Below are 13,006 nucleotides of genomic sequence, written 5' to 3' on the forward strand. Positions count from 1 at the left end.
AACAGAAAAATCCAGGAAAAAACAGCAAAGTCTTCCAGATAAGGCACTGCATATCAATGCTGTGTGCAAGAATCCCAGTGGGATGCAAGTCAAACAATAACAACCATAAGACAATTTATATTATCAGTCTAACTCTTTACTACAACAAACAAATATGGCTAAACCAAAACCTTTTCGAAATCACCAAAATAAAGCTACAAAAACAATGTAACAGTGATCATAGGAACTGTGATTCCAATTTAACAATAAACGATACACATAACATGTACGAGCAAACTTTGCAACCATAGCTGGCTGCATGAGTCACTGCATAACAGCAGGAGTATCAGTAGGAATATATAATATTTTCAATGTATATTTAAAGAGAGGAGAAGTGGAAAGACAAACGCGCCTGTGGAAGGAACGTTTGGACGAAAACGGGATGAGGTTCAACATCAAAAAGACGGAGTATATGGAGTGTGGCCCCCAAACCGACGGCACCATCAGTATTGACGGAGAAGATCTGAAGAAAGTGACGGACTTTAAGTACCTGGGCTCCACCATCAGCTCAGATGGTAGCATCACGACTGATGTGAGGTCACGAGTCAATGTGGCGTGGATGAAATGGAGGCAAGTCACCGGAGTCCTCTGTGATTGGAAAATTCCGGATAGGCTGAAGGGAAAAATATACAAGACCATCGTCCGACCGGTGGCACTCTATGGATCCGAGTGCTGGCCAGCCACAACTGTACACGAACAAGCTCTCCACACCATGGAGATGAGGATGCTCAGATGGAGCCTCGGGCTCACTCGATGGGATCGTGTCAGGAACGAAGACGTTCGGAAGCGACTTGGTGTGGCCCCCATTGCGGACAAGATGCTTGAGGCAAGGCTTCGGTGGTACGGCCACGTGATGCGAAGTGAAGAGTCATCAGTGGCCAAGACTGCCTTGCGTATTGAGCCAGAGGGCCGCCGTCCACGCGGGCGTCCGAAGAAGCGATGGATGGACCGAATAAAGGAAGACATGAAGACGTTCAACGCATCCCCTGAAGATGCCCTGGACCGAGCCAAATGGAGAAGACAATGCCGAAAAGCGGACCCTGCGCCACAGCGGGAACAACGCTAGGAAGAAGATTTAAAGATTAGCACACTATAATCAAAACACAAGATGTTACTTTGCAGCGGTCATCTGGAGCGATACATTTGATTTCAGGCCACTGAATAGCAGTGGCAGCTAGGGTTGTACAACTCCTCGAGAGCAGTTTTGAGTGAAGATCTCATAGGTAGTGATTCAAGTTGCAGTTTATTGGAAATAGCATTCCAGACCCTGGGGGCATCAATAGCAGAGGCCCTTTCTCCAGTATTTGTACGGCAATAGGGAATGTGAAGCTGGTAAATGAGCGAAGACCTTAGGTCAAATTTGTTCTTTGAAACAGAGAGGAGATCCAGCAGGTAGTCTGCGGATTTTTTGTCGTCGTATGCATCATGAGATGCGTATGACGACTCACGAAGGCGGCGTCTTTTCATAGACAAGCAGTACATTACACACCATTGGGTGGCAAAAACGTCGTCTACGTCATGCTCACATTTCCCTGATGATGCATATTACGACCAATGAAGGTGGCGTCTCTCGCTCCGCACGAAGCTTTAGGTCTTCTCGGCCACAGTCATTCCCTCCCTTCTCTACGCTTGCGAAACGTGGACCCCCCTAATGGAGCATCTTCGCCAATTATTAATATTTAGGCTGGCCTGCCTACGATCCATCCTGGGGTTAACCAGGCTGGATTGTGTGAGGAGCTCACAAATCCTTGAAAGATCTGGACAAGGCCCCATCGTTGAGATCCTACGGCAGGCAAGGCTGCGTTGGCTGGGCCATGTAGACCGCCTGCCCAGTCACCGCATGCCTAAACAGCTTTTGTTCGGCCGGACCGAGGGGGCTAAATGGGTGCGGCACGGGCTAGAGAAGAGATGGAGTGATGTGGTACAGGAGGACGTGGAGCTGAGTGGACTTGCCGATGACTGGAACCAGCGGTGTCAAGATCGGCCTCTGTGGAGGAGGCTCGTGAAGGACGCTGCTGGGCAGTTGGAGGCAGTCGCCCTCCAACAACAACGGAGGGCGGAGAAGTGACGCTCACAACAACAAGCGGAGCGCCGGGTGGCTAAAGCACAGCAAGTTGGCACAGTAGGGGGCACAGGTGGTGCATCAGTCAGTCGTCTCAGTCAGTCGACCTGTGGCATCTGGGTCTGCGCCGTGACCTGCCAGCGGGCGTTCGACACTTCACGTGGCAGCCTCAAGGTGTACATGGCCTGGCACAAACGTCGTGCTGACGTCACCACCACTTAGTGGCGAATGGCGGTTGTTGTTGTTGATAGTGATGACGATGGGGTGATGATGATGTTGGTGACGGTGACGATGGTGCTGATGGTGAATCGCAGGGATGAGGAGGCGTGGTGACGTGAGCGCGCACTGCAGGCAAAGGATCGGCCACACGAACCTGCGATTGGTTCTGCACCGGCGACACCTCTCATGTCCGCCAACCTGAACCTCACCCTCCCCCCTCACCCTACCCCTCCATGCTCACCTCTCCCTTCCCTCAATTTTCACCTCATCCTCCCCTCACCCTCACCTAACCTCACCCTCCGTTCCACCTTCACCTAACGTCACCCTCCGTTCCACCTTCCCCTCACTCTCACTTCACCCTCTCCTCACCATCCCGCTTCTCCACCGTTGATTGGGTTACATGTTATACTAATAGGGGTTTTTCCCCTTTTTTTCTGGCAACAAAACTGACACCTTTTGCAAGGAATCATGCTTACATTAATCACAATACTTGCAGTCAAATGCAAACAAAAAACAATACTCTGATAATTTATGCATTGTCGAACACCATATGAGACTAGGCTCCAAAGAAAGCTGTCTCTGGTGTGGACCAATCAGTTTCAAAGACAATGCATAAATTATCAGAGTATTGTTTTGTGTTTGCAATTGACTGCAAGTATTGTGGTTAATGTAAGCATGATTCCTTGAAAAAGGTGTCAGTTTTGTTGCCAGAAAAAAAGGGGGAAAACCCCTACTAGTATATTTTGGTACTGGCAAAGGAGGTCCCATGATGGGTTACATGTTGTTGATGCCATTTATTGTGAAAATTCCGTCACAGTTCCTATGATCACTGTTTCATTGCTTTCATGGCTTTATTTTGGTGATTTCGAAAAGTTTATTGGTTTAGCCATGTTTGTTTGTTGTAGTACAGAGTTAGACTGATGGCCTTAATCTAAGTTGTCTTGTGGTTGTTGTTGGTTATTTGACTTGCATCCCACTGGTATTTTTGCACACAGCGTTGGTGTACGGTGATTTTTTTCTGCAATGTTTTGCTGTCTTTTCTCGGATTTCTGTTTACACTCAGTCACATATAGTCACTTTAAGATGTTTTTTGTTAATTTTTTGTTTGTTTTTTGTTTGTTGCGGTTGCACCCGATTCAAGAGCCGAATGGCTCACAGGGCTATACCTAATACATGAATTTGAACTTGAACATAACCTCACCCTCCATTCCACCTGCCCCTCACCCTCACTTAACCCTCTCCTCACCATCCCCCTCTCCACCGTTTATTGGGTTTCTATCTCTCATCATCCTCAGGATGCACGACTCAGATCCATGATCTTCAATGGTTAATTAAAACACCCCACCCACATCGCAGGGTAGAGAGGCTGCAAGAATCTATGCTGAACCTCGTGGATCACCTCCATGGAGTCGGCGCGGTAAAACGCCAGGAGCCCCCCCTCCCAGTGCAGGTGAAGCCCGATTCTGCGGGGGGACGGGGCCCCCCTCACCGACAGTGCAGTCTTCACTCCACCATGAAACACTGAGAAGTTGTCGTCACGTTTCTCTAAACACCAGGACGCGTCGTTCCCTCCCAGCCACTGTGCAGCACCACCACTCCATTTCCGTGGGATCGTCCCATACGCGACTCCAACCCGACACAGCCGTGCCTCCCCCACGTCCACCTCCCAGTAGTGGTGGCCCAACGAGAAGCTCTCACAGCACAGGGCTTGTGCAAAGCGATTAAACTGGTGTGGGTGATCGGGGCGATCCTGGGAGGCACGGGTCCGTGTCATCGTCCTGAGATCCGAGGAGATCTGGAGGTAGTCATAAGCTGAGTTTGTGTCCAGAGTCGGTGAGCGTCCATCTGTGACAACAGTGATCGCAACATCACTACAGAACACCATCATCACCATCATCCACCATCACCACCATCAACATTACCATCACCAACCATTATCTTTACCATTAACAATAACATCACAAACATACACATCATCAAGCATCCTCGCCATCAATATCATCGATGACAACAACATATACCTCACCATCACCACCACCATCAACAATATGAACATCAGCAGCATCACTATAGCAATAAGCAACATCACAACCATCATCACCACCACGAGCACCATCACAAACAATCACCACCATCATTACCATCATCACTATTTCTATCACCACAATCTTCATCACTATCACCAAAATCACCAACACGACCAACATCATCATAACCATCACAACGACAATCAAAATAATCATTATCACCACCATCACTACCATGACCACCATAACCAATATCACTACTACCATCAGCGCGATCAGCAAAACCATCACAACCTTCACCACCTATATTATCGCCAATGTCACCATCATTACCATCACCACGACCGTCACTGACATCACCACAATCAACACCATCACCAATGCTATCACCATTCCCATCACTCACATTACTAACATCAGCATCAGTACCACCATCATCACGACCACTATCACCATCATTATGACCATTACCAGCATCAGGAACTCATTTGAGGTTGAAACTGCCCAGTAGAGGCCCTGGACTGGATAAGATATCACCTGCCACTGATATTAGACATGGCGGGTAATCAAACCCAAGTAACTGGGTTCGTAGTGCAGTGTGCTAACCACTATGCTACCGCTCCCCCCCACGAACAAATGCATAGACACATTCACAGGCACACACTCCATGTCAACATCCCAATTACCACTGACTTATTGCCGATTATTTACCCAAGAACACCAGACTGAGTACCATGGCTCTGTTCAGTCGGGTCCTGGAATGGGATGTGAACAAAGACAGAGATCCTCTGTGTAGCCTTCACAGACTATTGGGACAAGTGCTGTCCGTGAGCGTCTATGAAGGCTGGCATGGCACACGAGGTAGGTGGCCAGCACCACGCCCGACCACCTTTGTCTCCCAAGTGGTGATTTTGTTTACACACCGCATCAGTTTCCAAGATGTAAACAAAGACATCCCCCGTGTAGCCTTTACAGACTGTTGGGGCAAATGAGCACCGTTGAAGGCTGGCACGACACACGAAGGGGTTGGTGGCCTGCACTACGCCTGGCCGCCTTTGTCTCCCTAGTGGTGATGTTTATAAAAATCCAGGTAATTATTTGAGGCTGAGTCGACCTCGTGCACACACACGGGGATCATTTATTGTCAAGATGGCCCCATCACCATGATTCACACTGAAGAACTCACACAGGAGTTTGACTGCAGTTGTCTCCAGAACTTTAAGTGAGGCAATGTCCTCTTGGCTGGGAGCTGAGGGTGGAGCTGCTGTAACCCTCCCTGCCCTGTGAAAGCAGAACAGACATGGCTACTGTTTCACACAGAGCATCGTCACTCACAGGATCATCACAGCTCCATCACATAGACACGCATCACAGCATCACCAGGCGTGGGATCATCACAGCTCCATCACACAGGCACTCATCAAACAAAGCATCATCACTCATCTCACAATTACAGCATCACCACACAGAATTACTATTGCCACACACATCATCACCACACACGGTATCAACACACAGCATCATCACACATAGCATAATCACACACGGTATTACCACACAGCATTACCACACACAGCATCATCACACAGCTTCACCAGACACTACCTCATCGCACAGCTTCACCACACAGCCTCATCACAGCATCACCACGCAGCTTCACCACACACAGCCTCATCACATAGCATCACCACACAGCATCACCACACACAGCTTCACACACAGCATCACAACACAGCATAACCACACAGCACACAGCATCATCACCACACAGCATAACCACATAGCACACAGCATCATTACAGCACCATCACACAGCATCCCCACACAGCCAATGCCTCACTGTCCACACCCCAAACTCAGTCCCATGTTGTCGTGTGTCGAGTCGTGAGTGATAGTCGTCTTTTACCTGCACGTCTCCTCCAGGTGCCCCTGTGGGAGAGAGAGATGCGTTACTGTGACTCTACCTCCAATCCCTTGTGATCAATGGAGTTCCCACTGCAACACCGTGGGTGGAATATAAACCCAAAGTCTTAAATTATGACCCCATAATCACCAACACTGACTTACGGGGCAAATATTTCAGAGTGAGACCGATTGATAGTCAACTATAAACTATTTGAATTTTTCCACGTAAGGCCCACTGAGTGATAGAGCTCTTTTTCAGAATCGACTTGGCCACAAATGATAGCTCAACGAAGTGGTTCATCAGATGGGAATTTATAGCAGCTCAATACTCTAAACGCACGTTTCTAAATGTGGAGTGAAAAACTGGAGGACCCGGAGAAAAATCGATGCGACCATGGAAAGAGGCATGAAAACTCCAAATGTATAAGGACGTCAGGGTATTGATCCAATCCCCGACCTTCGGTATACCAGGCGAGGTAGTTAACATCTCGCCAACCCCATGAGGACCAACACTGATTTGCAGGGCAACTATTTCAGAGTGAGACCAGTTGATATTAATCAGTGTTGAGATTAATTTATGTCGTTAATGCACACGTGGCAGGTCTTACAGAAGTGGTGGTGAATACACAATAATGTCATTAATACGCGTATGAAACCTCGTATTTAATTTAGCTTCCATTGACTCATGAGCAGGCACTGGTTGATTGTTGCATCGCGGCATCATGAGATGTGGCAATAGCTTGGGGAGGCCTTCATCCATCAGTTAATAGATCACGGCTGATGATAATCATGATTACCGTGTACATAGTTATTGCTGTTGTTGTAGGGTTTATTTAAAAAGTGTAATTTCAATAACATTTAGTTGATATCACAATGAAGCACACTTAATGGGAATCTGTTAAAGAATATGAGAGGGAATTCATTTAACTGAGAAAATATGAGCTGGGCTTCCAAATGGCAGCCACTGGAGCTGCGATGCGAGTCCATGAGTGGAGCTGTGTTCTCAAGCCCAGTGGATGCGAACTCTCATTCAGGAGCCTCCCTCTGCTGCTGCTGGTGAGAGGGCTCTGTGCCAATAGCGACACTGGAGACTCATCGCTCACCTGCAGGAACGTGAGCGAGTCCCTCTCCTGCGCTAGGGCCTGCAGGCGAGTGGCTGCTGCCTGGAGCTCGCTGATCTCGCGCTGGTAGTGAGCGATCTTCTTCTCGATCTGGGACAGCTGGTCACGCCCTTTCTGCTCCGCTTGCTCTAAAGCCGCCTTCTCCTCAGCATCCAACGCTGCTCTCGCGCGGGTGAATCTGACCGAGATTGAGGCCTTTTCATCTGTCATGGATCCCTGCAAAGAGAAATAAATTCCACCTCTGGTCCTTTGTGAAATGACCCGAGTGCAACTCTAAGGTGTCCAGACAGTGATACGAGTCTGCAGTACTGAGGCCTCCTTCTTCATCTGCCTCTGATAACGCCGCTGTGCATTTTCACAACAACACGATTCGCCATAACTGGCAGGGACTGTGAGGCAATGCAATCAATAAATAGCATCATGAGTACATTTAGCATCCATACCATTATCATTGTGCAAGGTTATCAGGACGATGCTTTGTTTACCTTTGCATGAAGTGAAGGGAAATCTGTAAAGAGCCTTAATGAAATGGGAAGTTAGGCCACTTCCTCCTTAAATTAATATTTTGAATGTGAGAGAAAACCACATGTATGGCTGAAGAGAGGGGATCATGAAACCACTTGCTATAATGCCAACTGGCAACCCCAAAGCTTGAGTGATGTCAGTATGATGGTGTACAACAGTCTGTGTGTGATCCCAACTCTGCCACCAGAGTATTGGATAAGAGGTACGTACCACTTCATCTGACCAATATAGTTAACAGTCGTTGAAGTGGTAAGTTGTATGGAGATATGGGAATGTGGAATTTCCACTGCCACAGTTTCTCAGTGGAGATGAGAACCATCTCTTTGCTCATCCTGATTATTGAGGCGCATTGACCGCTTTGTCTTTAGTCTCACGATGTCTTTAGAGCCAATGATAGTCCACGTGAATGAATAGAGTTGTCCTCCATCACAAACCCTACTCAGGGTGAAGTCATGGGGTCACCGAGTCCGGCCCAGACACGGTACCTGCACGTCCCTGCGAGCAGCCTCCATCTGTTTCACGGAGTCCTCCGCCTCCCTCATCTTCTCCTCCACCACCCGCGTCTCCTCTCCCACTTGTTTCTGTGAGAGACGTCACCAGGGAAGACTCCACTCACTCTCTGAGCATCCCCTTTCACCCCCACTCCGCACAAACCCCTCCACAGTGATGGGGGCAAATTCGGTAGAGAGCATCTTGATGAAAACATATATACGGTCATAAAATACTTGGTCTGTCAAAATCACGTGACATTTCTGGAACACCACGTCCAGTGACCCGGTAGCTGCTGTAGGGTGCGGCGCTAAACTGGCACAGACCGACACGAGGCTACTAAGTGGTGAGCACTGCGGCTCACGCAGTCCCAGTCGATTTACATTTCGTTTACATTTTGGGGAATGCTTCTCTCTACCACAAACGACATTGTGTATACAAACCACAGTCTATGCACTCACGTAATTTTGAGAAAACATTGTACACATTAAAGTCCTTCAGTTTTATCAAATATACTAAGAGCACATTTATAAATTTGCCAAACAACAGGATTGATAATAACTTTCGGTTGTATTATTTTTAAAATATAACAACCTCAGCATAAATTATGATTGAAAGCTTTCGTGACTGCAGGGATTCATATTCTTGGTTCTTTCGGTAAAGTCACGTAGAAGGGAAATGTTTGATATGTTTATTATTTTATTATTTCCCTTCTACGTGACTTTACCGAAAGAACCAAGAATATGAACCTCAGCATACTTTATAGTAAAACAAGCTTGTTCAAATATGAAGGAACAATGGGCAGCTGAGAGAGCAATGATATTTAGTTGGATGTTATTGTTCAGTTCATACTGGGAAATTATAACTTCATGCAAGAGAGGCTCCGGCTCACACACGCAGACCGTCTCACCTCCCGTGTCTTGTGCTCATCCTCCAACGTAGCCACATCGTGACCCTTGTGGTCTCCTGCTGTGGTGCAGGTTGTGCAGACCAAGCTCTCGTCCTGTCGGCAGTAAAACTTGATCTCATCTCTGTGCGTCTTGCACTTGCGGTCTTCAGGATTCGTGGCTGGATCCACCAAAATGTGGTCCCTGAACTTCGGATTCTCCTGATGAGGCTTTACATGAGTCACACAGTAGGACATATCACACCTGAGGCAGGTTTTCGAGGCAGCGGTCGTGCCATCGTTACAGAAGTCACACAAGACCACGGTGGCCATTTTCTCTGCGGCACTGCGCTGCTCCACCAGGTTGGCGAGCGTGAAGTTCTTGTTCAGCTTGGGTCTCCGAGGGAAGGTCACTCCCTCGGAGGTAACTGTTTGAGGCTGAGTCGACCTAGGGGAGGCCCAGAGCCGGTTGAGATAATCACTGACGCTGTCCCTGGTGTGGGCGGTGGCCATGAGCGGGATTGGGGTCTCTGCCCGAATCGACGCACGGCGCGCCGCGCTAACCGCTGCGCCACCGCTCCCACCACAGAACTGTACACACCGGCACGTGCAGCCGGTGCAAGTCGCTCTGAACCACTGACACCGCACACCGCAGAATGTCCATGTGAAGTAGAGCCGACACGAGGTTGGGTGGATCGGTCTTTTATTAAATCCTTTATATTAAGTTCACTTGCTTGCTTGCTTGCGCGCTTACGACCGTGCAAATCTTTCGGTCGTTTTTTTAACCCACTTCCCGTGATCCAATCGAGCTGACATTTTGCACACAGACTCGTTGTGCGTGGTGTATTTTCGTGAAAAAAAATTCCAAAATTTTACACTTTATGGGAAAAAAAAAATTATATTTAATTACCAATTGCTTAATGGTGGCAGGCATTCATCTGACCCATAGGTGGCAGCCATCTCAAGCCAGAGGACGAGAGGACTCTAGCCGCCACGCATATAAAGGATTTATAGTGAAAAACTTTGTTTTTACGGGTTAATTTTTCACCCCAAGCCTACACTTGCCCACAGCCCTCTCCCAATCCGTTCCCCCCGCCACAATGCCCCGAGCCTCCTGATGCCCCCTCCTGCATCTCCTCGCCTGCTCCTCCCCTCCTCCACTGTTGCCGCTCCACTGTCTTCGTCCTTTTGGTTGGGAATCCCCTCCATGCCCCGAAACCCACTGTCTATCAACATTCCCACCCCTAACATCCCTTACATACACAACACATCCACTCCCATGCCACACTCGTACATCGCAGAGCTTCGAGGGTTCCATTTGTCAGTCTCGACTCACTGCTGGCTCCCAGTGCATTTTACCACTCGGCCATTTTCAGTCTACTGCTGACGTTTTGTGTCTCTTATGCATTCGTCGTTTTTATTTCACTGCAGGCTTCGCGAGTTTTATTGTTGTTCATTCTCACTCCACTGCTGTATCAATACAGTGCTGGTGATCTACCAGTCTCTATCATTCCACTGCTGTATCAACACAGTGCTGGTGATCTACCAGTCTCTATCACTAGACTGCTGTATCAATACAGTGCTGGTGATCTACCAGTCTCTACCACTCCACTGCTGTATCAATACAGTGCTGGTGATCTACCAGTCTCTATCACTCCACTGCTGTATCAGCACAGTGCTGGTGATCTACCAGTCTCTATCACTCCACTGCTGTATCAATACAGTGCTGGTGATCTATCAGTCTCTATCACTCCACTGCTGTATCAATACAGTGCTGGTGATCTATCAGTCTTCATCACTCCACTGCTGTATCAACACAGGGCTGGTGATCTACCAGTCTCTATCACTCCACTGCTGTATCAATACAGTGCTGGTGATCTACCAGTCTCTATCACTCCACTGCTGTATCAATACAGTGCTGGTAATCTACCAGTCTATCACTCCACCGCTGTATCAGCACAGTGCTGGTGATCTACCAGTCTCTATCACTACACTGCTGTATCAACACAGTGCTGGTAATCTACCAGTCTCTATCACTCCACCGCTGTATCAGCACAGTGCTGGTGATCTATCAGTCTCTATCACTCCACTGCTGTATCAACACAGTGCTGGTGATCTACCAGTCTCTATCACTCCACCGCTGTATCAAAACAGTGCTGGTGATCTACCAGTCTCTATCACTCCACTGCTGTATCAACACAGTGCTGGTGATCTACCAGTCTCTATCACTCCACTGCTGCATCAACACAGTGCTGGTGATCTACCAGTCTCTATCACTCCACTGCTGTATCAATACAGTGCTGGTGATCTACCAGTCTCTATCACTCCACTGCTGTATCAACACAGTGCTGGTAATCTACCAGTCTCTATCACTCCACTGCTGTATCAACACAGTGCTGGTGATCTACCAGTATCTATCACTCCATTGCTGTATCAATACAGTGCTGGTGATCTACCAGTCTCTATCACTCCACTGCTGTATCAATACAGTGCTGGTGATCTACCAGTCTCTATCACTCCACTGCTGTATCAACACAGTGCTGGTAATCTACCAGTCTCTATCACTCCACTGCTGTATCAACACAGTGCTGGTGATCTACCAGTATCTATCACTCCATTGCTGTATCAATACAGTGCTGGTGATCTACCAGTCTCTATCACTCCACTGCTGTATCAACACAGTGCTGGTGATCTACCAGTCTCTATCACTCCACTGCTGCATCAACACAGTGCTGGTGATCTACCAGTCTCTATCACTCCACTGCTGTATCAATACAGTGCTGGTGATCTACCAGTCTCTATCACTCCACTGTTGTATCAACACAGTGCTGGTGATCTACCAGTCTCTATCACTCCACTGTTATATCAACACAGTGCTGGTGATCTACCAGTCTCTATCACTCCACTGCTGTATCAATACAGTGCTGGTGATCTACCAGTCTCTATCACTCCACTGCTGTATCAATACAGTGCTGGTGATCTACCAGTCTCTATCACTCCACTGCTGTATCAATACAGTGCTGGTGATCTATCAGTCTCTATCACTCCACTGCTGTATCAATACAGTGCTGGTGATCTACCAGTCTCTATCACTCCACTGCTGTATCAATACAGTGCTGGTGATCTATCAGTCTCTATCACTCCACTGCTGTATCAATACAGTGCTGGTGATCTACCAGTCTCTATCACTACACTGCTGTATCAACACAGTGCTGGTGATCTACCAGTCTCTATCACTCCACTGCTGTATCAATACAGTGCTGGTGATCTACCAGTGTCTATCACTCCACTGCTGTATCAACACAGTGCTGGTGATGTACCAGTGTCTATCACTCCACTGCTGTATCAATACAGTGTCACGTTATGCGAAGTCTACTCGAGCTGGGTGAAGGAATTGGCAGACTGCCCAGGATAGCTCCGGCCACTGCCAGGCCCTCATGCGCCATCATCGCTCGTCTCCGCTAGCAACTCCTGCGGGGGTGCATCACGCTACCCTCTACCATGCCGCCAGGCCTGGCTGCGAACTCGACGGGCCCTGCCTCTGTCGGGTCTCCATCTCTTTCTCGGTGCCCACGTCCCCTATAAAGGAGGACAGTCCTTCATCCGAGCAATGCCCTCCTGGAGGATACTTTCCCCCTCCCTCCGAGTGCACCAGCATGTGCCATCGGTTTGTCATCCCACACCACGGTTGGGCAACCTTACCCGCGGGTGGGTATGTTTTTGTGTATCTCTC

The 13,006-nt window shown here is 48.3% G+C and overlaps 1 protein-coding gene across 1 annotated transcript; it reads right to left on the minus strand.

Annotated features, from left to right (window-relative positions):
* Window positions 1-3,647: 3,647 nt before the first annotated feature.
* LOC144952697 (tripartite motif-containing protein 16-like) lies at window positions 3,648-9,683 on the minus strand. The gene is made up of 6 exons (XM_078883176.1): window positions 9,298-9,683; window positions 8,384-8,479; window positions 7,356-7,589; window positions 6,254-6,276; window positions 5,534-5,628; window positions 3,648-4,165 (listed from the first exon to the last, which is right to left on the minus strand). Exons 1-6 carry the CDS (start codon window positions 9,604-9,606, stop codon window positions 3,648-3,650), a joined length of 1,275 nt encoding a protein of 424 aa, XP_078739302.1. The 5' UTR covers window positions 9,607-9,683.
* Between the last annotated feature and the right edge of the window lie 3,323 nt (window positions 9,684-13,006).

This window comes from Lampetra fluviatilis, chromosome 69 (genome assembly GCF_964198595.1).
Source record: "Lampetra fluviatilis chromosome 69, kcLamFluv1.1, whole genome shotgun sequence".
Classification (NCBI taxonomy): domain Eukaryota; kingdom Metazoa; phylum Chordata; class Hyperoartia; order Petromyzontiformes; family Petromyzontidae; genus Lampetra; species Lampetra fluviatilis.